The 26797-nt window shown below is 42.8% G+C and overlaps 1 protein-coding gene across 1 annotated transcript in view; it reads right to left on the bottom strand.

Annotated features, from left to right (window-relative positions):
* RSPO2 (R-spondin 2) overlaps positions 1–26797 on the bottom strand; it is a 105631-nt gene that overhangs the window by 11561 nt on the left and 67273 nt on the right. Inside the window, exons 3-4 of the mRNA XM_035125310.2 lie at positions 23612–23755; positions 20648–20836 (exon numbers count right to left, since the gene is read on the bottom strand). Of these exons, the coding sequence (XP_034981201.2) occupies positions 20648–20836; positions 23612–23755 (333 nt within the window). The remainder of the gene's footprint in view (positions 1–20647; positions 20837–23611; positions 23756–26797) is intronic.

The following is a 26797-nucleotide window of genomic DNA, read 5'->3' as shown; positions in this document are numbered from 1 at the left end:
ATCTGACAGGTTTGGCCAATGGAAACGCTTCAGGGGTCCCTTATGGAGAGGAACTATCATAGATAATGGGTGGGGAACTTGTGGTTCCCCGGTGCTGTTGGACTCCAACTCCCATCAGCCCCCAGCCAGCAAGGTCAATTGTCAGGGGTGTTGAGAGTCCTAGTCCAAGAACATGTTCTGCATCCTGGCTTTAAGTTGTTGGGCTATATTATACCTACAATTGTTATCTTCCAAGTCTACAATTCTATGATTATACATTTGGTAGACAGGAAAATCAAAGCTTTATTGAAAATGTTCAATACGATGCAGGCGAAGATTCAACTGTACAATTGATTGGGAATGCTGTAGATTAGGGAGGAGAAGAATAGAATTGGAAGGGTCTTGCTATTGATATCATATGTGGTGGTCGTGTAAGGTAATAAAAGCTTTCTGGGAGATGATATATAATGAAACGAGGGAAAATGTTTTAAATAACTTTTGTCAAAAAACCAGAAGCTTTTTTTTATTGCATAAGGTAACAACATTCCAAAGGAGCAGAAAAGTGAGAGATTTTACTTTCTTGGGTTCCATGATCACTGCAGATGGTGACAGCAGTCATGAAATTAAAAGACACCTGCTTCTTGGGAGAAAAGCAATGATAAACCTAGACAGCATCTTAAAAAGCAGAGACATCACCTTGCCTACAAAGGTCCGTATAGTTAAAGCTATGGTTTTCCCACTAGTGATGTATGGAGTGAGAGCTGGACCATAAAGAAGGCTGATCGCCGAAGAATTGATGCTTTTGAATTATGGTGCTGGAGGAGACTCTTGAGAGTCCCATGGACTGCAAAATCAAACCTATCCATTCTTCAGGAAATCAGCCCTGAGTGCTCACTGGAAGGACAGATCGTGAAGCTGAGGCTCCAGTACTTTGGCCACTTCATGAGAAGAGAAGACTCCCTGGAAAAGACCCTGATGTTGGGAAAGATGGAGGGCACAAGGAGAAGGGGATGACAGAGGACGAGATGGTTGGACAGTGTTCTCGAAGCTACGAACATAAGTTTGACCAAACTACGGGAGGCAGTGGAAGACAGGAGTGCCTGGCTTGCACTGGTCCATGGGGTCACAAAGAGTCAGACATGACTAAACGACTAAACAACAACCAACATTCCAAAGGAGCAGAAAATACTTTTTATGTATGTGACAACAGCCACACGGATGCTACTAGCCCAAAGATGGAAAGAAGAAAAAGTCCTTACCAGACAGGAATGGTAAACTGAGCTGATGGACTATGGCAAAATGGCAAAGCTGACTGGAAAGCTCAGGAACCAAGAGGAGAAAAATGTTAAGAAAAAATGGGGAAAATTCATAATTTATTTAGGTGATGAAAACATTAGCAGGATTTTAATCATACTTGTAAGAAATATGGTGGATAATATGGATAGATATAAAATATAGATTATTATATAATATGTAGTTGAAAATGTTGACATTAGGACCCACGGAGGGGATGGGGGGGGGAATTCACGAGATACAGAGAAATATCTGTATATGGAAATGTATTTGGTTTTGTTATAAATTGATAATTGAAAAATCAAATAAAAAAAAGATTGTTTTAAAAAGAAGAAGAGTTGAAAGGGTCATCTATTCCAAAACCCTGCAATGCAAGAATCCTGACCACAGCTGTCCCTGGGTGGGCTCGAACCACCAATCTTCTGGTTGACAGCCAGACACTCTGACCCACTGCTGCCAGCACAGCAATCAAGAATTACGGTGACATACCAAGGGAAATAGAAATATGAAAGACTGGTATAAAAGAAGGTCGCATAACTATATATAGCCGCTTCGTCTTGGAAGAAGATCACTAAAATGATCTCTGGTTATAGCATCAATTGTGGAATGTATATGTGGAAGGTATGGATGGTGTGGTCCTACCATTGGATAAAATGAGGCAGCTGCCTCAGGCGGCAAATACAATGGAATCTCGATTTATGAACACCTCGGTTTACGAATTTTCGGTTTATGAACGCCGCAGACCCATCTGGAACGGATTAATTCACTTTCCATTACTTTCAATGGGAAAGTTTGCTTCAGTTTATGAACGCTTCAGTTTATGAACAGACTTCCGGAACCAATTGTGTTCATAAACCGAGGTACCACTGTACTGGGGGACAGAGAGCAGCGGTGAGGTGTTTGAGCACAGCGCATTCTCTGTGTGTGACACAACTTGCAATGCACTACCTAAGCAAGCTGTTGCCCTGAGGAGAAAGAGGCCTTCCCGTTGCCAGGGTTTAAATAAGAGTCATCTGCCAGTCCAGCTGGCTTATGTACGGTAGTTATGTGGAATAAAGGGGCCATCTTGTACTTTGGCGGTCCCTCTCTCTTTGGCAAGAGAACGAAGCTGCTAGCCTCACAACTGGCTGGAGTCTTCCCACATGCAACAGCCCCACCCTAACCCTGACCGCGTAGAAGAAAAAAATATGTCAAAAGTGATTACACCTTTAATGTAACATGTAGCTTGGCCCTAATGGCGATAGCTCTAGCCAGAGTAGATCCACAACTGACCTAGATTGCAATGGGTCTACTCTGCGTAGGGCTAGCATTGCATGCAACCCAATACCATTTAAAGTAATTTAACTGTGTGGTATTCAACTACGTTTTCTTCAGGAAAAGACACCTGGAAATGAATGGGCCTTAGTCATGTGCGTTCGTTTCAATGCATCTGCTCTTGAGGAAGTTAAATACCACCCACTGTATTAAATGTAAGATGAAATTTAATTTAATTTTTAAAATGTCAGGGAAGTGTACATTAGGGTTGGTTGAATCTATGTATTTGTGGTCCATGTCCATTTATTTTAAGTCATTTGTGTTGTTGTTTTTTAGAACATTTTGATTTTGAATATATATTTCACCACGACAGACATAAATGTAATAACTATTTGTATCTCAACGTGTGCATTTCTAAATTATTTTATCTTAAAATATTCGTTTTAATGGATTTTTTGAGAAGAGAACTATTTTACAAAATTCAGTTTTTGGATGTTGTTTTTAATGAAAGCCCAGTATGTTTGAAGAGGCCAGGATTCCACAGTACCTCCCTCCCCTTACACTTATGGTCCTGCAAACATCATCGGAAGCAAATATTTCCGCGAGGAAAGTTCCCAAAGGACAAAGCACTAGCAATTATCTCTGGAAACCTGGCTTGAACCTCACCCAGAAAAGTAAAGGTCCACTTTAATGAAACTAGGAAGGTCATGAATGGTCCTGAGCAGCTGCAACAATTCAAACATGCCATACAAGAGTAGCTCTTTCTCAGATCACTCTCATTTCTGAAACAGACCATGCCAGGTTCAGGCAGGAGCTTAGAAATTAGGTTGAAAACCCTCAGCAGTTCAAGAAACCATGCAAGTCAGCAAATACCTTTCGAAGTCATTTTCACTTAAAAAAATGTCTGCAGCAGAGATGCATGAGCCAAATGTGTTGGGGACTATAAAAATCAAAAGCCGATACGAACCTTGGCTCGCGAAACCAAGAAACATCTCCAAATTTCAGAATTACGTCCATAATTAAATACCCAATTTCCTGCTGTTTTCCTCCCCTTTAAAAAACAAATCTAGGTGGTTATAATCACAGAGCAAGGCTTCAAGGAGGAGCAAACCAGATCTAATTATTACTCCCTGCTTTTATTTTCCAGTGAAAGTCCTGGCATGAAAGCACAGCAAAAAGTCCAAGCGAGGCAGGATACTGCTTGGAGTTATAGCTTACATTTTAAAATAGAAGAAAGGGGGGGGGAGAGAGAGACCTCAGTAAGGTCATTGAGAGCTCCTATTTTTAAAAGGGAAGTATGATTGTTAGGGGAAAATTTGATTATAAAACTCGCCTGGTATTAGCTTCATCCAAACTAAGCATAAACAAACTTTTTTTAAAGAAAAATAAATTAGTTACTGAACCATGCAACCACCAGCAGTAAATGTTATCACTTCATTTTCTGCAAAATAGCTCAGAAACCTTAAACCTCCCCTTGCTTAACCCATCCAGCTATTCTCTCAAACAATTATGTGAGCTGTTTTCATTCCCAAAAGGGAGAATTTGGTGGCTGGATGGCCCATGTGACCTGTCAAAAGCCCTGTTGAGCAAAAAATGCTGGAAGGTGACGCTTGCGGCAACAACTTATTAAATTGCAATGCTGGGCTTGCATGGAATTCACCTCTTTTGCTTTCAGAGCTGCCATCTTAAACACACAATGGATGGTGTCCCCTTGAGCCCAGTGGGACTTACTTCTGAGTAAACATGCACAGAGTTTACCCCCCATGTCTAGTGAGTTTTGTAATAGGCCTGCTCAGCTGATGGACCAAGAAAGTGATTCCACAACTGAGCCAAAGCTGAATGGCACAGTGTATGGGCATTTGTGTGTGTGTGTGTGCAAAAAGGCCCAGGTTCAACGTCAGGCATCTGCAGAAATGACTGGGAAAGACCCCTCTGAGGAGCCCCAGAAGGCGGCTCCCAGTCTGTGTAGAGCGGACAATATGGAGCTAAGTGGACCACAGTGGACTCAAAGGATTGTAGAGTTGGAAGGGACCCTGAGGGCAATCTCGTCCAACGCCCTGCAATGCAGGAATCTCAACTGAAGCATCCATGGCAGCCATCCATCCAACCTCTGCTTAAAAACCTCCCATGTAGGAGAGTCGACCACCTTCTGAGGGAGTCTGTTCAACTGTCAAACAACTCTTTCCACCAGAAAGTTCTTCCTGGTATTTAGTTGGAATCTCCTTTTTTTGTGTAACTTGAAGCTGTTGGTTTGGTTCCTACCCTCCGGAGCAGGAGAAAACAAATTTGCTCTATCTTCCTCGTGAAAGCCCTTTAGATATTTGAAGATGGCTATCATATCTCCTCTTTGGCGCTCCTTTTCCAGACTAAACATACCCAGCTGTCTCAACTGTCCCTAACAGTTACCTCACCCAACCCACATTTTACCAGCTTCTCAACAAGAATATCATGGGGCACTTTGTCAAAAAATTGTCTGATTTGGTGTAAAGGCACCTTTCTCCTTTCCTCCTGGAACCCTCAGAACTGTTTCTGAGGATAGCAGGGAGGATGCTATGAATTGGCATGGCATGTAAACTGGATGAGAAGTTACTCAATTATTACTAGTCATGCTTAGTCCTCACTAGGGTGTGCCTGAGGCCTCCTTTAGGGGGTACATTTGTTTTTGTACTGCTGCAAACCTTGGAACTCCCAATGCCTTGTGTGTGGATGGTGTTGTGTTGGTTACATAAAATAGGCCATGGGAAAACATTACTAACAACAGCCTCCTGATCACTTGTCACTTAGCCTTCATTCAGGGTTTTCTTCTCCAGAATTTCCTTCAGATTTGTTTTTCCTCTGTGGATCTCGTCTGGGTTGGTTGCATACATGGAACATGCTGCAAAAATATTAGCATTTGGAAGGAAAAATGAAAACCAGAATCACCATACAGTGGGACCTCGACTTATGAATTTAATCCGTTCCGAATGCACACTCGTAAGTCGAAAACTTCGTAAGTCGAGTTTCCCATAGGAAAAACGGTTTCCCATAGGAATGCATTGGAAACGGAAAAATTCGTAAGTCGAGGAAACCGCATCTAAAAACCCGTAAGTCGAGGAAACCACATCTAGCCACGAACGGGTTTTCCGTTCGGGTGTCAAAAAAACTGTAAGCGCACAGCCACTTTTTCCGCTCGTAAGTCGAAAACATCGGATGTCGAGTACTTCGTAAGTCAAGGTCCCACTGTACATAGATTTGGTGTGTATAGACAATAGCTTTCGGTTGCTTCCTCCCCACTGATATTTCAGTTGGTTTTAATAATAAATCACATCTATGACATTTGTTTTAATAATACGTTGAGCCAATAAATTAGCAGCAGTACAAGTCATTTGATAAGACACCCTCCCTTTCACACTCACGAAAAAAGGGGGGGAAGTAAGCCGGAGTAAGAGAAGCAAGAGAATGAGAACAAAATATGAAGAAGAAAAATGGGAAAGATCCACACAAATGCCACGTACACACCATTTAACCTAGAAAGCTGTCTGCAGACAAACGCCGGCTCCCTCGGCCTGAATCAAGATGAGCGCTGCACCCCATAGTCAAGTTTGACTGGACTTAACCGTCCAGGATCCTTTAGCTTTACCTAACACACCATACATTTAAAGCACATGTTGTCCCCCTAAGAATCTGGGGGACCATAGTTTATTAACTATGTGTTGGGAATTGCAGCTATGCGAGGGGTAAACTACAGTTCCTGGGATTCTTGGCGGGGGTGCACTTTAAATGCATGGTGTGTATGTGCAGCCAATGCAAGTCATATTTTAAACCCATGGAAATTGACAGGACGGAACACATGAGGCACAACTAATTATTCCCGCTACTTTCAACGGGGCTCAGAAGTGTGACGGGTTAGTTCGGATCCAACACATGGGATATATTCCCCGGGATTAAAGTATTAAAACTAAGATTCAGCGAAGATTATAAAGTGAGATTAGTTTCAGTTGCCGCATCCTGTCAAAGCTGCACAGCCTTAGGGCACGCGCACAACACATGACACAAACTGCCATTGAGTTCACAGCAATGCCAAGCGGCAGGCGATATTGCAGAATTGTCGTTGTACCTGGTAATCACATTTACTCTGGGGGCCCTGCCAGCCAAACGGGGTGGCTTCTTTCCCCTCTCACAGTGGCTTAAGTTATAGCCTCTGGAAATGCTCAAAAACACACACCCTAGATATGTTTGGGACAGCTGGCAGTCCCTACTGAATGGTGTCAAGGTGAGGACTAAAGTGTGGGCATGCACAGGCATTGGTGCAATTTTTGCAGTACTAAATGATTATTTAGGTGCAGAATTACTACTCACCCCATGGTGTAAGCTCACTTCGGCAGCCAGACTGGTGACTGGGAGCGGCCGCCGGGACCACATAACACCCATCCCAAGAGATCTACATTGGCTCCCAGTACGTTTCCGAGCACAATTCAAAGTGTTGGTGCCCTAAACGCCTTTAAAGCCCAAAATGGCCTCGGTTATGTATAACTGAAGGAGCGTCTCCACCCCCATCGTTCAGCCCAGACACTGAGATCCAGCGCCGAGGGCCTTCTGGCGGTTCCCTCACTGTGAGAACCAGGCAGAGGGCCTTCTCGGTAGTGGCACCCGCCCTGTGGAGATAAACAACTACCTGACATTTAGAAAATACATAAAGGCAGCCCTGTTTAGGGAAGTTTTTAATCTGTGATATTTTAATGTATTTTAATGTGTGTTGGAAGCTGCCCAGAGTGGCAGGGGGGACCCGGCCAGATCCTTCCTTCCTTCCTTCCTTCCTTCCTTCCTTCCTTCCTTCCTTCCTTCCTTCCTTCCTTCCTTCCTTCCTTCCTTCCTTCCTTCTCTGCCCTCTCACATACACAGCTACAACTCCTCTGCCTTCTATTCTGCAGGGTCTGCATCCTTGGATAACATCTCCATTCCATCAGGTTTCCACTTTTCCCCCTCTCCCCATATTTACTCTTTCTGCTTACAACCAAGCACACCTCCCCTATCTTGGCTCAGAGGCTTCTGGGTTGGCAAAAAAAAGGGGGGGGTCACCTGCTGCTCTTCATTTGTAGAACTCAGGGCGGATCACAACATAAAGACACAAGGCAAAAACACAAGATACATACTAAAAACAAGAATAGGAACAAAGCAAACCAAGAACCCTCCAAAACATGTAAAAGCCTATAGGATGTTGATCAGCCAGTAGCCTGGTTGAAGAGTAACCTTTTTTGAATGGCGCCTAAAGGCATATAATGAAGGTGCCAGCCTAATCTCCCTGGGGAGAGCATTCCACAAACAGGGAGCTGCTGCAGAAAAGGCCCATTCTCGTGTTGCCACCCTGTGGATCTCTCATGGAGGAGGCACACAAAGAAGGGTCTCAGGTGGTGATCACAGGGTCCAGGTACGTTCATATGGAGAGCGGGAGTCCTTGAGGTATCACGGTCCCTGCCAAACTTACAGGTGCCACTTCTTTTGCCCACACACTTGCCCTTTCCCCGTAGCTGGTGAAGGGGGCTGTCCAGCCATCAGAGCTCAGAGAAGTTACCACTGTTGAACGCCTGGCCGTTAGTTCCCACTGAGGAAGTATCAATCAGTCATTTGGGACATCTAACCTATAACCTAAGAAAGGAATATTCAGTCAGAAGCCATCATGAAATATCTATGTACAGTGGTACCTCGACTTCCGAATGCCTCGACTTCCGAAGGTTTAGACTTCCGAAGTCCACTAACCCGGAAGTACTTTCGCCGCACGCGCGTTCTGCGCATACACAAAGCGCAAAATCACACTTTGCGCATGCGCAAAATGGAGGTTTCGACTTCCGAAGAGTGCTACGGAACGGATTGCCTTTGGAAGTCGAGGCACCACTGTATGTGTACTGTTGATCTCCAAAGTGACCCAACTTACCACTCAGCCAAAAAGTAGAGAAAGTCATTACTTGGATGCTAGAGCTTGAAGGGAAACAGTTGAAAGGGAATGGAATTTGTTCGGCTTCCTATGGACGTGATTGCTCAGCCACATGATATCAGATTGTCGATACCTTATTCCAGTGGGCTTCCGGTTAAAGCCCCAAGGCTTCCCTTCCGTGAGTTCTCGGCAATGTTTTTCCTATTAGTCCTTCCCACCGCTAGACTTTCTCTGGGCCTCAAACCCTGCTTCAATCATCATTTTTAGCTGTTTAGGCCAGTAAAAACGCTTTGATACCTGATGTGCAGCGCTGCCTTGTATATCTTTCCTAGGAAGCTCATACCATTTGGCCCGAAAGCCTCTCCGCAGGCAGTGCTGATCAAAGACACCATCGCTCCTTCTTCTGCTGTAACCAAACCCTCCGAGTTTGATCCATCTAACAGCCCTATCAACATGACAGGCCTCTGTCTAATGTTAGCCTAAGGGCTTGCCTCTTCCATACCCAATCCAACTTATTAAATTCGCTCCCTTCTTCCTACGGTTTTGAAATGTGTTCAGCTTGACCAAAAGGAGGAGGAAAAGGACGGCATTTATCAGCAGCAGATGGCAAAACTGTATATGTGCCAAGTACGGGCAGCAAGCTGTGTGCTTTCCCCCGTAATTGTGTTACGTTCGTCCCAACTAAGAAAAGAAGAGGCATGTATGAGAGGCGGTGCTCACCGACATTGCATTGCTCAGGCTGCCTCATTAATGACAGTCACATTATTATTACTTATTAAATTTGTATACCGCCCTATACCTGCATGTCTCATGACTTCCCTTTCCATGATGGGACTCAACACTGGGTTTTCTGGTGCAAGATCCAGATCCACTTAAGTTTCCGCAAGGTTGATGCTCCTTGCACCTTAAGACACTGTCGGCACAATTGGAGGCCGATACCCTCTGCTGGTGTCACTGTTCATGTTACAGCTTCGTTCCATGCGCCCAGAGCTAGACCGGAGCCATTGTGTTTTGACAATATTGACATTTATCTCAAGGTTTCCCAGACTTGGGTCTCCAGCTGTTGCTTTTTAAATAGATTCAGAGAAAGAGTTCAAAAAGACATATTTCTGCTCCAGGTGAGATTTAAGCAAAGTCTTAGTGCTGAACAAACTAGGACCCTCGTACCTACACGGCCGCCTCTCCTGGAATGCCCCGCGGAGGACTTTAAGACCCACAAATAACAACATTTTGGAGATTTCGAGCCATAAGGTGGTCAGATTGGTCTCAAGTAGGGCCAGGGCCTTTTCAGTACTGGCCCCGACTTGGTGGAATGCTCTCTCACAGGAGACCAGGGCCCTGCAGGATTTGAAATCTCTCCACAGGGCCTTCAAGACAGAGCTGTTCCGCCTGGCCTTTGGGCTGGACTCAGTCTGACCCCTATGTTTTCCTTCCTTATGGTTTTGATTTGGGCTACCTTAAAATGAGGCCGCATCTTTTTTTAAAAATTAAATTAAAATTGTATTTTAACCCGTATTTTAATTGATTGTTTTTCTTTCTTTTACTTTTTATTGTAATTTTACTGGTGTTAGCCGCCCTGAGCCCGGTTTTGACTGGGGAGGGCGGGGTATAAATAAAATATTATTATTATTATTATTATTATTATTATTATTATTATTATTATTGCCTTGATTGTAGAACCATTGAACTGTAAGGCACCCAAACAGTGATCTAGCCCAACCCTCTACAATCCAAGTTACACTCGTCAGAGTTTGGGTTATTGGCAGGCATTATTAATTAATTAAATTTATATTCTTTCCTTTCTTTTGAAAAACAAAAGCATCACAATGGGCAAGCGTTCAAGAGAAAAGTGTCAATCAACACTTCTCCCCCTCCCCCAATATCCTGTACTGAACGTTACAAAAGCTGTAAAGAGCAAATACTTTCCAAGTCTTTTTGCTATATTTTACCCCCTTTTCTTTTAAAAGTTGCCCACCATTTGGATGAACTGTGGTTGTTGTTTTTTGGGGTTTTTTTCAGGGATGATGTCAATCACAAATGTGGTCAGACAGCAATCCATCTGCATGGAAATATTAACTGCCGCAAATCTATTTTGCCAAAATTCCTCCAACATGGGTGTCTGGAAGCCCATGGCCCTTGCTTGAACTTCTTCAAACAAAGTTCACAATAAATCTGACACCCCATAAAGCAACTGCTTCCATTAGCACCCTATGGTTGCTCTGGCCAATACCCTGCAACTGGATACCTCCACACTTGTCTGCTGCCCAGCCGAGACTGACTCCATATGAGGTGCTCAGAAATTCCATCTTATGCACACATCGTTCAATAAGTCACACTAAGTTATCAAGAAAACAGCATATTGCTTCTTCCCCCAAGTTATTTTGCTTGGAATACGGTTGAGGCTTGAATTATCAGAAACAACAAAATTCAGGCACTTTAAAAAAAAAAAAGTTTGCAAATGGGAAGAACTTTCTGAAATTCCAGTAAATCAGTGAAACATGGGAGATACATGTCACTGTCATTTCAAACGACATCTAGCCAGTGTAAAATAATAATATACTTTACTCAAAAAAAAGACACACATCAGAAATTTGCACAAATCCAGAACCCAAAAGAGTTAAATAGCCTAATTTAAAATATGCACATTTTGCTCATTTGCATATACTCACTATTTTCAGTTGTTTTAAAACATTTTTAATATTGTGCTTTAATGTTGTAACCTGCCCTGAGACCTTAGGGTGAAGGATGGGTAATGATAACAACAATAATACAGTGCATTATTCGGCTTCTGCCAGTGATGAAGAAGGACAATAAGCCACACGTTAGAAAGATGCCACATTTCCTAACTCCTGAAAATAAGGTTTCATCAGGCAACACCCAACCCCTTTAAAGCCTATAGGCTGCATTCATGAGGACTAGAATCTCATATGATTAAAACTAAAAAAAGAGAAAGTATTTGCAGGACATCGAATTCAGTGGTTTTTGGACACAGACTGCTATTAAACTAAAGCTGTTATAAGGACCCACTTTATTATTCTCTGAAGATTATTTATTTCCCTCGCTAGCATAAAATATGCCTACCCTGGCAGTTGTGGGATGCTTGTGTGGTTGTGTATTTCACCTGGACAATTCCGCCCTGTTATTTCCACATCAGGGCGAGGCCTCCAAGTCAAGAGTTCTAGACAGCCTAACCCAGGCATCCCCAAACTTTGGCCCTCCAGATGTTTTGGACTACAATTCCCATCATCCCTGACCACTGGTCCTGTTAGCTAGGGATCATGGGAGTTGTAAGCCAAAACATCTGGAGGGCCGCAGTTTGGGGGTGCCTGGCCTAACCAGTATGACTGCACCTCTTAGGTCTCTTAGATGGCAGGGGCCGCCATCTGATAAACTAGTGAAATAGTGTTTAAAGGTGAACACGACTCTTGGCAGCTTTTGCTTGAAGAAATTAACTTCTCCAGAACGGATGTAATTCCTAAGTGCATGTTACAGATGGAGACGTGAACAGTTGGCATTCTTGCTCCAAGCAAAGAACAGCAGCACACACTGTGCTCCTTTTGAAGAGCTTACCAATAGTGTGAGGTGAAAAGATGTAGCTAATTTGAAATCTCAAGCAATGTCACATTCAATAAAAAAAAGTATCTATTGATGGGCTCGTTTCTTTGCGCGCACGCACACACCGGATCAAGTACAACCGTGTTAAGAATAAATACTTCAATATGGATTAGTATCTGGCTGCCATTCAGAATTTTTAAATGATCGTCAACTGCATAATTGCCCGGAGACAGCTCTAACTCGTGCTCTGGTCATTTCCAAGGATTTTTCTTTAAAAATCATTAAAAACAGGTAATTCCAGAAGCAACCCACAGATCACACGATACTTTGAGGGGCTTCTAAGAGACAACACACAAGGGAATCTGTCTAGTCAAGGGAATCTGTGCAGTCCAACCTAAAGAAACCTCTTACTTGTCCAATTTCTTGTGTATATTGTGGGAAAGCTGGGGGGTGGGGGTGGGATATGAACCATGTGAGAATCAAGCAGAACGGGGGCAGATTGTGCCCCAGTTCTCCAATCCCCAAAGTTAGGCTTAAGCAAGTTATATGTTAGCAGATGCTTGCTTCGTATATATCACATCTTCTCAATAAAACCCTGTGCTTTTTGAGGGTTTGACTTCATTTTATCTGGGGACCTCTACATTGCCCTGCATCTTCAAGCAGGACTTTTCAGAAGCAAGTGGGTTAGGAATACTAGCCATTCAAAGAAAGACTGTGTCTTCTGAATAAGTGTGACCTTTTTTAAGTCAACAGTCCCAGTCAACAGTTCCTTCAGCCAACCAACCAGGGGGTGGTGAAAGGCTACAAGTGTTTGCTTGAAGAGGTTGTGTATCTTATTAGGATGCTAAAGAGCTTTTCTTCTTCTGCATGATGTGCCATGAAATTGATTAATTAACGTGGATACATTATTGAGAATTCATTCATGCAGCAGTCATTACCTGATCTCTGCTTACATAGACTTAGGATAGATTATCCAATTAATGGGGGGTTGCAAGCGAGGAGAGATGGGGCAGGGATTGTTTTGCCGTGAATTCTTAGTCCCGCCCATCCTCATAAAGAAGATACGATCTAACTATTAGCTATGCTTGGTTTTTCCTTATGAGAACATATTTACTTTCACATAGTTGTCAAGCAAAAAAAAAGGCCTGAGAGAAGCCCTATAGGAAAACTCTATATACCATGCTTTAAATTTACTTTATAATGCCATTGCACATAACATGTGCTAGCTTTCCACTGACTAATTTGATAATTTCCTTTAGATTTTCCAAATTAGGTAGACAGCATCCTTTGCATTCAGTAGAGCAAGGATGGGGGACCTGTGGCCTTGCAAATGTTGCTGGACTACAAATCCCATCAGCACCAGGCAGCACAGCCAATGGCCAGCGATGATTGTGCAGTTGCAGCCCAACAAACAACATCTGGAGAATAACTAGGTTGGGGAAAGCTGCTATATGGGGAAAGAGGTGAGCATCTATTAGTAACAAAACCTCTCCTTGTTCAAGTGGTTAAACATGATGTGTGACTCTTCAGTTAGGTGGGACAGAACCAGCTCTTGTTAGCATATGGACTGATTAAGGTGGGCAATTCCCTCCACCAGTCACCTGAGACCAGCTCTGTATTTGTCCTGTGATTATGCCCATATAATTATGGAACTGGCTAGTCCTTTTTTTGGCACAAACACACTCTCTTCGAGCCCTTCTCAAAAAGTCTTACCTTAAGCCTGGCAGGGACTATTTACAGAGTCTGAGGGCAGGTCAAAATACAGATTTTTAAGAAGGGTGTGCATGTCTTCATTTCTGAAACTGGGCACACATTTACTCGGGCCATAGGAGTTTAATGTGCTCATGGAATTAGTGGGATTCTGCGGTCATGCAAGGACAACCAATTCTGTACTCCGATTGTCAGACTGCCGTGAACTCAGTAGCTAACCTCATTCAATGTTGATGAGACTTTAGGTGGGGATTAGGATGGGTAAAGGAATATTTGTATTAATTGGGGTGAGGGCTGAAATTCCCTGCCCATTTTTGAGGGGCCCAAGGGAGGGTGTTTCAAAACTTATGATACCACAACCAACAATGGAGGTTTATCATACCTTCAGCTCTCTGAACGTACTCATCAGCTGTTGCCAGCTAAAACGAAACAGGATCCCAAATGTGACTGTCATAAATAAGTTTTGATTGGATTAGAGGACAACCCAACTAGATAAGATCAAAATAGCTGTGAAATTAGCACACACGCAGTCTATTGTCTCTTGTCCCTTTCTATGATACTCAAACTTGTCCAGCCTTGAGGTTTGCTGATTATAAAGCAAAATGAGAGGTGGCCGTATTGTCTTTACAACAATGGGAGATTAGAAAGCAGCAAATGCTGCTCAAACCAAGATTGAGAAAACTGAATTGCTGAACTAATTGTGGGAATAAGAAAGAAAACGTGTGAGAGATTGCAACATTAGCTCTCCCCAGGCATTTGTAATACAACGTAAAGTAAACACACAAGAGAGGAGCGAGTCAGCTCGGCCCCATTGCTATCGCAAAGAGGCGGGTGTCCTCACAGAGGTTCCCTGCAGAGTTTACAACCCTGAAAAAAAATTCAGGATTCTAAAACTTTCCAGTGCTTTCCCCTTCATTATTGCACCTGCGCTGCTTCAGCCACAAACTAATGTGCTTTTCACCTGAGAGGGTGGAGAAGGGTGAATTACATCCTTACTAGGGTTGCCAGACTCCATAGAGGACAGGACTTTTGTGCCTTTAATTGCCCTGCTCTCTTTTGAGCCTGGAAACCTTAGAGAGAAACCAGCAGGCCCTTTGCTTGGAAATTAAACAAAGGGTCTGCTGGTTTCTCTTTAAGGTTTCCAGACTCAAAAGAGAGCAGGGCAATTAAAGGCACAGAAGTCCTGTCCTCTATGGAGTCTGGCAACCCTAATCCTTACTGATGACCTCTGTGTATTTTGCTTAATGTGGTCACAGAACTAACATACTTAAACCAATTCACACATGCAGCACTTCACGTCAAAAGGAATCCGGCTTTGAGGAAGGGAGCAGAACAACAGCCATTGCTTTGTTGTTACACAGCCGCTACTGACCAGTGTGTAACATCTGGCCTGATCCTGCCCAGCCATCTTGTTTCGGCTGCAATGGCAACCAGTAAGTTTCAAGGTTCATGTCAAGTTTCTGGTGTTTAAGAATGATTCCCTTCAGTCCCTGGCTCCCATATATCAGGTCTCTTCATCCATTTGTCTCCAGTGTGTTCTTAGACATATAGAGGGAAGAGCACCTCACAACATCTCTGTCCCTGCTGCCTGTGCCTCAGACTTATTGGCTCTGAGCAAAAGGTTTGGAGGGAAAATCATTGCATGTTCAGCTGAACATGTTCAGAATATGCCACACTATGAGGAGCACTGTGTGGTCTGTTTTCCTAGATGCCCGAACAGGGCCTGCATCTTTTTACAATTCCTGGATGTCAGCATCAACTTTTCCTCTCAGAACCTGCTCCAAGCTCCACTTCCATTAGAGTTGCCGCATGTCCGGAATTTCCCGGTCATACCTGGAATACTGCAGTATCCAGGCGGAAATTGGCTAAACGTCTGGGAAACTCTGGATATATGGCAACCCATGTTGGCAGTGCAGTTTTTGGCGATTTCCCTTAGAAATAGATCAAAAACTTTTGCGTCCGGATTTTCACTTTTTGAAAAATGGCAACCCTAACTTCCATGCAAGAGGAATGACGTGACAAAGAGAAGGACTTTCACATCAATTGTCCCGAGGCTGAAGAAATCCTCGAAATCATCCCTTTTATTAGTCCTCTGCAGGTGATTCAAGACACATCTTTTCTGATTGGTCTTTTCTTCAGCTGGTCAATTGTATTTGTTCTTAACTAGTTCTTTCGGTTGTTGAGTTTGTTTTGCTTTGTTGACCTATCTTTGTAACTCTCAAGGCTGTGCACCAAGACAGATAAAACAAACCGACTTCAGTAATAAATCTATGAAGGTGAGAGGCCCAGTCCACCCTGTGCACACACCCCAATACTTGGGACCTTCCCAATTCTTAGAGCACAAAAAGATTTGAAGACAGAAGAATTACATAAACTGGGCACTGCGAGAAATGGAGTTACCCCAAAACAGATGGCTGTTCTTAAGATATCTCACCAGCATGTTCAAGTTGATTCTTTCACCTGAAAAATGGAAGGCTCCACTCCAGGTCACACAGAACCATCTGTTGGCAAAGCAACCAGAGTTTTGAGCTAGCCTTAAACCTAAAAAAGCTGAGATTTCTCATAACAGCAAGAGCAAAGATATTAACAAGCCTAGGCTATTAATCCTGTTAAAGTGTTTTCTTCCCAAGGAAAATCCGATTCTGGATGATATCCAAAACCCATCAGTTTGGAACGACTTGGAGTAGTTGAAAAAGCATTTAGGTAATACCCACTTTTCTTTTCTTTTTTTAATCAACAACATTTAATAGTTCCCCTAAGCTATTTGATGACTGAGAAAGTGATAACATTTCAAAATGTTACCTGTTCTTCCTGCAGTAGTATTTTAATTTTATGGATTAGGTTCATATTTGCTTTACTCTGCTATTTTATTTTTTTGCATAAGACACCATAGATGGAAAGGAAAAGACACATTAATGATCCACCGTATCCAAAGACCTGCTCAGAGGACTAGAACCTTCCTCATTTCTCTATATTTACGCAATCTCATCTGTTTCAACTGCAGCCCCATTATAACAATTGTGAGGAATAGCTCCAGGCTAAAAGCTGGCTGCACATTTCCTTCAAGCTGAGCTGCAGTGATGTCACAGAACATCTATGAACATTCCAACTACTGAGAGGTAAAGGTCAGCCATATGCTATAAAAGTAAAACAATATAAAATGCCAACATTCATACAAAATGAAGCCACTGTAAAGAGGAACATGAAGCTGGAGTGCCGCATGCTGTCGGAACCAGGAGGTCAAATGCTATGCTAGATATGTTAGATACTCGAAAAGTTTCGTAAGCAAGATATCCTTCCAACTGACTGCCATGTATCATCCTTATCTCTTTAGCTTGAGTGGCTACTATACTCAAGGACTGTCACATGCTGTTTTCTGGCCCAGACCATTAATCTCCCCTAGTGTGATATACAAATGAGGCTGGATGCCCTCATCCCAAGTGGATAATGAATACCAAGTGTTTCATTTGTTACTGATGCTAGCATTAAACAGTAGCAGTGCAAGATCAGGAGAACCGTTTGCCTCAGTTCGTAAAAACTAAGATCGAGAAGAAAAAGAACAGGACATCCTACCATAGGCATCCCCAAACTTCGGCCCTCCAGATGTTTTGGACTACAATCCCCATCATCCCTGACCACTGGTCCTGTTAGCTGGGGATCATGGGAGTTGTAGGCCAAAACATCTGGAGGGCTGCAGTTTGGGGATGCCTGTCCTACCACTTGTCTGCCTCCAAGGTCCCCCAAAACTTTGGTTCTCATTCTGAAGTTGCAGTTAAAACAAATTAATCTGATGGGTTTTGTTTCTTAGTTGGCAGTTCTGCTGTGTCTTCTGTTTATGAAATTAGTGGAAGTTTTTCTTTCGTTCCACGGCATTAACTTTGGTTTTACTGCTGCTATGACTGTCATACTGCAACTGTGGTGGATGAGCGCTCCAATATTTGGGGGCAAATCGTGGTGTCCTCCCCACCTTCCAGAGAGCTCCAAGTCACTGTCACAAACAGCATTCATTTCTCCTTGTAAACTCATTACTGGCCTCCCCTGCCTTCAGGCTCAGCAAAACTTGCTGTGAATATTTATCCCATCTGTCTTCTGTTTCCATCCTTTGGGAGTCATGAATATATTTGGCATAATTGCCATTAGAATAATATGGTCTTCTAACACAGGGATGGACACTCATTCTGTTTCTTATTTAAATACGTATTTTATCTCACTGCATCCACTTCTTTATTTATTATATCCTAAGATACATGTTTTCTTGTGGATTTTATTTAATTGGAAGCATTGCTAAACCACTTAATATTTGACAAATCTTTAAGCAATACACAAATAATACAACAACAAACAACAACAACAACAACATACTATAATAAAGAGAGAGATTCAACATAAAAGTACAGTAAAAGAGCGCATAAAGTCTTCAAGGATGACAGACTCCAATCTTGGAGGCTCAGAGAAAGTCTGGGCAAAAAAAAAATATGTCTCTACAAGATGTTCAATGCAATTCATGCACGATGCTTTAGCTTTACATGGCACAGGGAAGGGTATTTTACAGTGCAGGAGCCATGGCGGAAAATGCCCATTTGAGGAGTCACTGCCCTGCAGTGTGCAGTGCCATGAGTCAAATTTCCCCAGATGATCTCATTGATCTTCCATGTCTATACAATTAACCTGGTCTTCAGTTGTTCAGGGGTTTTATATGGTGGTAAAAAGACCTTTAACAAAGCTTTGAAGCTGATCGGGCTTTTGTACTCTTTCTGAGCTGAAAATTGAAGCGCAACATTCAGAAAGTGTGAAATCCAAAGGATTCCTGAACTAGTCCAGGAGGTGCAAACTATTTGTTGTTGAAAGTTGCTTTGAGTTACCTTCGGTAAAGAATAGAAAAGTGGCTCCCAAGTTTTAAAAATATTATTATTATTCGCTTACCGAACAAAATTAATTCTCGCAAGGCCAAACAGCTAATTCAATGCCAAGAGAAGAGGCAGAAGGTTTATATTGTAATCTTTACTGTAGACTCTTCAAAATGACCCATCAGGAAATCTAATAATCGACAACTGCATTCTAGTGCGATCTTTTAAGATGTTGCACTTAACATGACTACAGGAAAAAATACAAAGATAACACAAAGTTCTTTTGCCCTTGCAGCTGTCTTTCTCCTTCATAAAAGAGAAAGAGGTACTGCAAGGGGCCGTTCTTATAAAGCCACACGGGTATATGGATACACAGTAAGCGTGGATGCAAAAGCATAAAACTGTCACTGGAAATCCTGGAAAAAACTGTCACTGAAATTCTTCTATGGCCATCGTTACACATTAACAAAAATAGTAAAATGAAATGTCAACAAAGCAAACAGAAATAGAAAGCATATGGCAAAAGCACACACACTTGACCCTGCCCCACCAAGAATGTCCTCGCTTCCTGATCTCAGTTTAATCCATCACAATCTACTACTGTCTTTGGTTACATAATGTAAGATTTATCCCACGTGTTGATGAGAGTATATAGAATAAGAACATTAGGAAGGGGTCATTTTTAATATATTTTTATGCAGAATAGAGCTATCAGTCACAGAATATGACTCCCCTTACTACTTCCTGCATTTCCTCCCTACTTAACAAGACTGACCAGACACTGTCCCATATCAGGAGGCTAAAGTGAACACGCCAACAGACAAACTGTAATTAATTTCATTTTTCCCACATAAAAAAGGCACAATCTATCTCTAATCACATTTGAACCAGGGAGTATTATGACAGTAGAAACACATTGTCCCTGCTGCACCTGTACGTTAATAAGCTTGATCTAACTTCTTAGGGCGCAATCCAGTGCCCTGGCCTGGCTCCCACCCCAAAACACACAAGCAAAGACTCTCACTTGTAAGAAATAAAAAAGATCTCCATTCAGGCAACGAGTGGTATAGGCTCAGCAACAGGCCCAGGGCCCAGGAGCCACATCTCAGTTCAAGTTGGAAGTTCAGAACTAGTGGAAGCAATGAAGATGTCTCAACAAATTTCCCCACCCTGTCTGCCAAGCTTTCAAAGTCCAGCTGTGGCGCACTCACTCGCCTTGTTCACCTTGTGGGAATGTTGGGATTGAAAAAGCATGTTCCACAGGGATGGGGTGGGCTGCTCCCATCTGTGAAGGCAGTGCCTGGTTCTCAGCAACAAGCTTGCACCCTACTTTTCGGACTCCTGTCCAGTCACTGCCTTCTGCCTCCTTGACTGCTCAAAGGCCTCCTGAGCCTTCACTGAGGTCCTCCCCTTTGCAGGAAGAGTAGGGGTGTGCAGAGAGCTGGCATCCCTGGTCCCCCTCCTGAAGTGGCTGAAGTTGTGGTGGAGATTCCTCCCTCCTCCAACCCAGATTTCCCACCATTCAGGCCTCCTTGGGTTTCTTGCTCCTCCTCTGTCACAGTCTACCAATCCCAACATCATCATGGGGCTCATGATGACTGCACCCCACTGCTCTTCAGGTTTTTTGGACTCCAACTCCCATCAGTCCCAGCCAGCATGGCCATGTTGTAACCCCAAACATTTGAAGGCCACCAGGGCTGGAGGAGGTTGCTTATTCACACACTTACCTGGTATTGAACAAAATGGAGCTTCTTTAGGAGAAGAGTTGTAGAGGTCAGCTGTCTTGAACTGCTCATGGTTTAAACACCGACTCTTACCTGATGTTGCTGGAAAACAACATTCTATACAGCATGCCCCAGAATCTCATAAACATGTTCTCTCTCCCCCCCCCTCTCTCTCCACACACACACACACACACACACAGTCACAGGCTGTGCTTCAGCCCTTGGGTACTAACAGAACGAGGTGGTGTGTAAGTTGGACGGTTCCTCCAGGTTTTTGAAAAACAACAGACAGTGTTCTATCTATCTTAGTTAAACAAGCACTGCTTGAGTCAGGAAAAGCTCATAAAAACTTTTTTGGCATCTGGCACGCTTACCTCCTGGACAGTGCCTCAGGGCCATTTTGCATCTTCTGGACTCTGCAATGGTTGGGCAGGGTATTGTGTCTTTTGCTGGCTTTTTCACAATTTGCCTCGTCCGTGTTTCCAAGCCCCACTTAAATCCGCAGGTCTTGTTATTTCTGCTGCACGTCCCCCATTCACTCCAAGGGCCCACTTCACAGCCTTCTGAGGAAACCAAGATACACAACACACAGCGCTAGTTAACATCTTCTTGCCATCTGATGCACATAACATGGCTGCTCCAAAATACATGTCAATGGGGGTCAGAGGGTGGGGGTGGCAGAGAGGATGAAGAAATTCAAAACTTCATAAGTGGCAGATTTTACTATTCGGTCACTGGTGGCTTTATTATAGGAAATTTCCACAGGCTGACCACTTACTTGAAGAACTGGTTTAAAACCAATCCCTGAAATGTGTTGTGGGGAGGCAATGCAATTTCTAGTCTACCATGAATTCTCCACACCTCCTTCTCTTCCCATCTTACAGTTATCTTCATTTTCCTTCCAGTTGCTTTTGAGAGGTGTTCCAATAATTTTTAATCAGATCTGGGGAACTGCTAGAACTCACCATGAACACTTCCCTCATTCTCTTAGAATGGCAAAGGTGCCCACCTGAGAGGTGCCGGAACTGAGTTCTGGAGAATTTTGGCTTTAAAAAAGCCCTGGTTAAAACTCCCATCGTTCCTGATCACTGGCATTGCTAGTTGGGACTGACTGATGGCAGTTGGATTCAAACATCGCCTGGAGGGCCACAGGCTCACTGCCCCAATTTAAATAGTGGAAATCTCAGGTCTCTTCTCTGTTTAAGCAGCCTTAACAAACTAGGCTGGGCACAGAAGTCTTTCACTTGTTCTTTTTTGGCATTAGGTTTCAGTCTGGTTTGCAGACACGAGTCACCAAGCCACATTAGGCGTTGTTTTAAAAAAAGAAAAATGATAAAGACCATTTCACAGCAACCTATGCTCTCCCTTTTATTAAGATGCAAAGAAAAATCAAAGGGACTCAACACAGGAGTGCTTCAGAGTATCCTTACTTGGAGAAAAGCCATCAGGTTTCAGAAACAGAGATTTCCCTAGGACCCATTATTTCTAGATTTATTAACGGTAAGAAGATGAATTGCATTGCTCTAACATTATTATAGCACATTAGCTGTTTCCATCTCACTTATGTACCAAACACTCGCCAAGGTTTTTATGCAGTGAGGTAATGTGTGAACTTGTAAACCTATCTTGATGTCCAGAAAGGTTTAGACCATAAGCATGATAATTATTTTAAGCGTTAAAGCAGAAACAAAAAGGCAAGTACGAGACAAGCCCATAATCACTAATGTTTCATGGCTGAAAATGTGGACATTAATTTTATTGTTCTAACACTCAGATTCTCACTGCCTTAGAATTCCCATCATTTGCTGCTGGTAGTGGTTGGGAGGGATAATGTGCAAGAGAAAGAAGTGGAACTACATGCTGTAGAGGGGAAAGAGGAAAAGGATACAATTTTTGAGAGCAGACAGTATTTTTCTCTGCTTGTTTTTGTCAGTTTGCAGAAAGTATTGATGTGATGTGTAGAGATCTTTCCTATTCTAATTAATTCAAGAGGGTTCTGGAAGCTTCCCTGTGTGAGGGAAACAAGTAGAAGGTTCGTGATGTTTGGGTTATTCCTTCAGAGAAGCTGAGTACAGTTGGTTTAAACTGGTTCTCTGATCTCTTTCTGTCAAGGTCATGCAGACTATAAAAGTAAGGCTAGAAGGAGCCTTGGTTCACTTTCTCTTCTCTCTCTCTTCCTTCTGGTGTGGTGTTGTGTCTATAGTGTTAAGGTTTAGACCAGGCATCCCAAAACTTTGGCCCTCCAGATGTTTTGGACTACAATTCCCATCTTCCCCGACCACGGGTCCTGTTAGCTAGGGATCATGGGAGTTGTAGGCCAAAACATCTGGATGGCCGCAGTTTGGGGATGCCTGGTTTAGACTTATTATAAGTTATTCTAAGTTTACGTTAAGTCTGCTGCAACTGGATTTCTTATGGACACTGCCAATCCTGAATGTATTGGATTTGTGACCACTTATGCTCATTTGCCTTCAGTAGCAGTAAAGTTCTGCTGGATGAAATACAATTGCCCCTGGTCTATTTTTTGGGAATCCTGCAACGTGCTTAAGTTTTTACTCTGCTAACTATACATTGGAATCTAATCTGGATCAATAAAGGTAAAGGTAAAGGGACCCCTGACCATTAGGTCCAGTCGTGACCGACTCTGGGGTTGCGCGCTCATCTCGCATTATTGGCCGAGGGAGCCGGCGTATAGCTTCCAGGTCATGTGGCCAGCATGACAAAGCCGCTTCTGGCAAACCAGAGCAGCACATGGAAACGCCGTTTACCTTCCCGCTGTAGCGGTTCCTATTAATCTACTTGCATTTTTATGTGCTTTCGAACTGCTAGGTTGGCAGGAGCTGGGACCAAGCAACGGGAGCTCACCCCGTCACAGGGATTCGAACCGCCGACCTTCTGATCAGCAAGCCCTAGGCTCAGTGGTTTAACCACAGCGCCACCTGGGTCCCTACAATCTGGATCAATATTGAGTAGAATTTCATGACAATTTTATGTACTGTTAACCAGAAATGGCTCACTGGGTAGCATATAAGAAGAGTTGGCTGGATGAGGCCAATGGCCCATCTAGTTCAGCTTCCTGTTCTTAGAGTGGCCAGCCTGTAGGAAACCCGCAAACAGGATCTGAGCACAAGAGCCCTCTCAGTTTTAAAAGGTCATCCCAAGAAACAGAAACACTGGAACATCGGGACTGTTACTAGTAAATAGAGAAAGTTGGATTGTATGCAAGTGGGTGGCACAACCTAATCAGGCAAAGTGGAAAATAATTTCAGAAACCAGTCTGAAGCAGAGGAGAGGATCAGAAAGAGGTAATATAGAAGAGATGTTCAAAAAGCACTCACCCACACATTCCATGGTCTCCTCCAAAGGTGCAAAGCCATCAGGACATTCTCCAAAGCAACGACCCCGGTAGAGATAAAACCCAGGCTTGCACTTTGTGCAAAAATCTCGACTGAAGCAAGAATCACAGTTCTCTATTCTGCATCCTAAGAGGTTGGAATAACAAATTTATTTATTTTTTTCAGGTTTGCAAATTCATTGAGTGATGAACGCATCAAAGCAAAAAAAAAAACATAGCAGGACTCAACCATTTAAGAATAATGGGTTCAGAGCTTACTCTTAAGAACCTAAGAAATGCCCTGTTGGATCAGGCCAGTGGCCCATCTAGTTCAGCACCCTGTATTCACAGAGCTCCACCAGATGTGCTTGGGAAGCCCACAAACAGGTCCTGAGTGCAACAGCGTAGTTGTTTTCATCTAGGCTTTTAATATATATATATGTACCTTGAGCACAGTTTTGTGGGAAGCTGTGAAACTGCGAAGTAACCAGCACATTAGATGTCAATGAGCTCCTGCTTCTTGACCCATCACATCAAACCCACAAAAAACAAATCTGAAAAGGGAGCATTATCTCATCCATTGTGTTCAAGTGAACTGCCCTGAGATCTACTGGTGAAAGGTGGCAAACAAATTTAATTAATTAATTACATTATTAACTTAGTCAATCATTGATTTGCAGAAGATTTCAGCTCGTGGAAATCAGCAGCATGAGAGAGCCTGTTGAATTCTGCTCCCTATAAGTAATTTGCTTTCAAATATGCACATTAAATGGGTCTTGGCATACTGATGAGATGTGAATGGGTCGTCCTGTAACGCACATCAGAAACGCCGGAAGGAAAGCTATCGCTATATAATTGTTGCCCTCGCATCCAAGAGATGCAACCATCTACAGGGTCAAGTATCAGTTGCTGATCCAAATATTGGAGGGGGGGGGAATTCAAGTGAATCCCTCTCTTTATAGATGGAAATCTTCCATTTAAAATACTAGTTCCTCTGCTATACGAAGAGGCTGCATGTTGTTACCTGTATCTTTGTCTCAGTCTTGGGGAGTTTTGTCCCTAACACCTTCCTGTTTTAAATTGAATGGAGAATACACATGGTGTTTCCTTATGTGAAACCTCAACTTTCAGTTTCTTGGCCACAGATCATAGCTAGATAGTCTGCGATACATTTCTTGTGTCTGCCTTTTCTGGCAGCCACTCTCTTATGTTTGGTAGATTCCACGCCACTGGAATGTTTATCATCACATTTTGAGAAAGGCCGACTATTCTTCATATAGCAAGCACCCAAACCAAGTTTTCTATGGCCAGCAAAGTTCTGCAGACAAGTGAATCTGAATGCTAGACTTTGATTACTTATATTTCAGTTCCATTAATGTGCATTGAATGCATATATTTAGCCTTAGGACTGGGGGTGTAAATAAAGGGGAAAGAAAACACTACAGGCAACATCACACTTATGAATATTAGTGTCATATCCTCGTTAGAATGCAGGGATTAAACCATAGTTGCCCTGTTATGATGCAACAGGAAACTATGGTTTAAACATAACAATGTATGTCATATATTTATACACATCTTAATACCAAGGTAGTCTCTAAGAGGTTTATAAAAATTATTATGATCTCAGTGACAAAACCAGACAGGCAAGGCAAGACAGACAGGCAGTTTGTTCTTTGGCCAACAACTCATGGCTTATTGGCCTGTCACTCTTACATCAAAAATGAGCCACAGATTATTACTGAAATCCTAGGCATGCCAGCTGAAATTTAGGTCCCACCAAGTTCAATGAGACTTTATCCTTTTTATGTAGGTATTGGATTTAGGCCTAAAAAGGCGTGCACATACACACTCAAGTTAACTAACATGAGAATACGTCTGCACAACCTATTTCAGTTTGCAATGAATTCCAGTTTTCAAAAAGCTGTTAAGGCCCCATGAGTTTTATGGACATGATACAGTGTACAAATCTAGAATAGTCAGAACCATGCTTTAAAAAATGTATCTTGTTGGGGAAATGGTATAACCTGACAGACAGACAAACAGACGCGATCTAAACCTCATGACAGTTTCTTAGCAATTACGGTAATTTCCAACCCCAAATGGCATCTGCTTGCTAGGCCAACATCGACACTTGCAATCCTGTCAACTCAGAAAACTGTGGAAGGTTTGCACTGATGAAATTTGGGGCAGTACGCTAGTGCTCGGTTCTTCCCCACCATTAAAAATGTGGCATGGGGTAGTGGTATATCAATCCAAAAGCCACCATTCCATAATGCAACAAGCCCAGATAGAAGCATTAGAATTATAACCGGGAAGACTAATGCAGTAATTCTCACGTCTAAATGCACTCATAGTTCATCTATGGGCTGTGTGAAGAAATAGGCTCATTATCTGCCCCGAATGACACTCCCACCTATTCAGCTGTATTGGACGGCTATGGATTCTGTTAATATGAGGGGGGGGGGACCTTCTTTTCATCCATTTTTCCAATGCCATGCATAATATTATACACTCCTACTATGTCCACCCTTAGTTGCTTTTTTCCCCAACCTAAAAAGCCTCAAAGAGTGTAGCTTTTCCTCACAGGGGATTTGTCCCACCCTCCTGGTTATTTTGGTTACATTTTAGTGCACTTTCCCCAGCTCTGCAGTATCCTTTTTGAGGTGTGGCCATCAGAATTGGACACTGCATTCCAAGTGTGGTCGCACCATAGATTTGTATCGAAGCATTGCTATGTTGGCAGGTTTATTTCCCAACGATGCCTTTTTCACAGCCACCACACACTGTGTCGACATTTTCATTGAGCTCAATATCTCTTCTTCGGTCACTCGCTCACCGCCGCCAAATATTTCTTATGAAAGTTGGTTTATAATGCTTTTTGTTTCTACCCAGAGTGGTTTCTGAGCCAGCATATCGGTTTGTTAGTGAAACATGTGAGGGGAGGCAACTTTCCCCCTTTTCCTCTGCCTTTATTTATTCTATTAAAGAGAATTTATATGCCTCTTAATCAGGCAAAACCTTTAAGCAGTTTGCATACATCAAAATTACTGATTAAAATCAGACGTTAAAAAACAAGCTTCCCTTTACAAATTCCAAAATGAAACCAGCAGTTCTAAAAAATATATGTTATAAAATAAAATTATGCATTGAAGTTCATGTCAGATTTACCATGTCTGGGTTGCCTTGC

This window comes from Zootoca vivipara, chromosome 8 (assembly GCF_963506605.1).
Source record: "Zootoca vivipara chromosome 8, rZooViv1.1, whole genome shotgun sequence".
NCBI classification, from domain to species: domain Eukaryota; kingdom Metazoa; phylum Chordata; class Lepidosauria; order Squamata; family Lacertidae; genus Zootoca; species Zootoca vivipara.
This window is presented reverse-complemented; position numbering and strand designations above follow the sequence as displayed.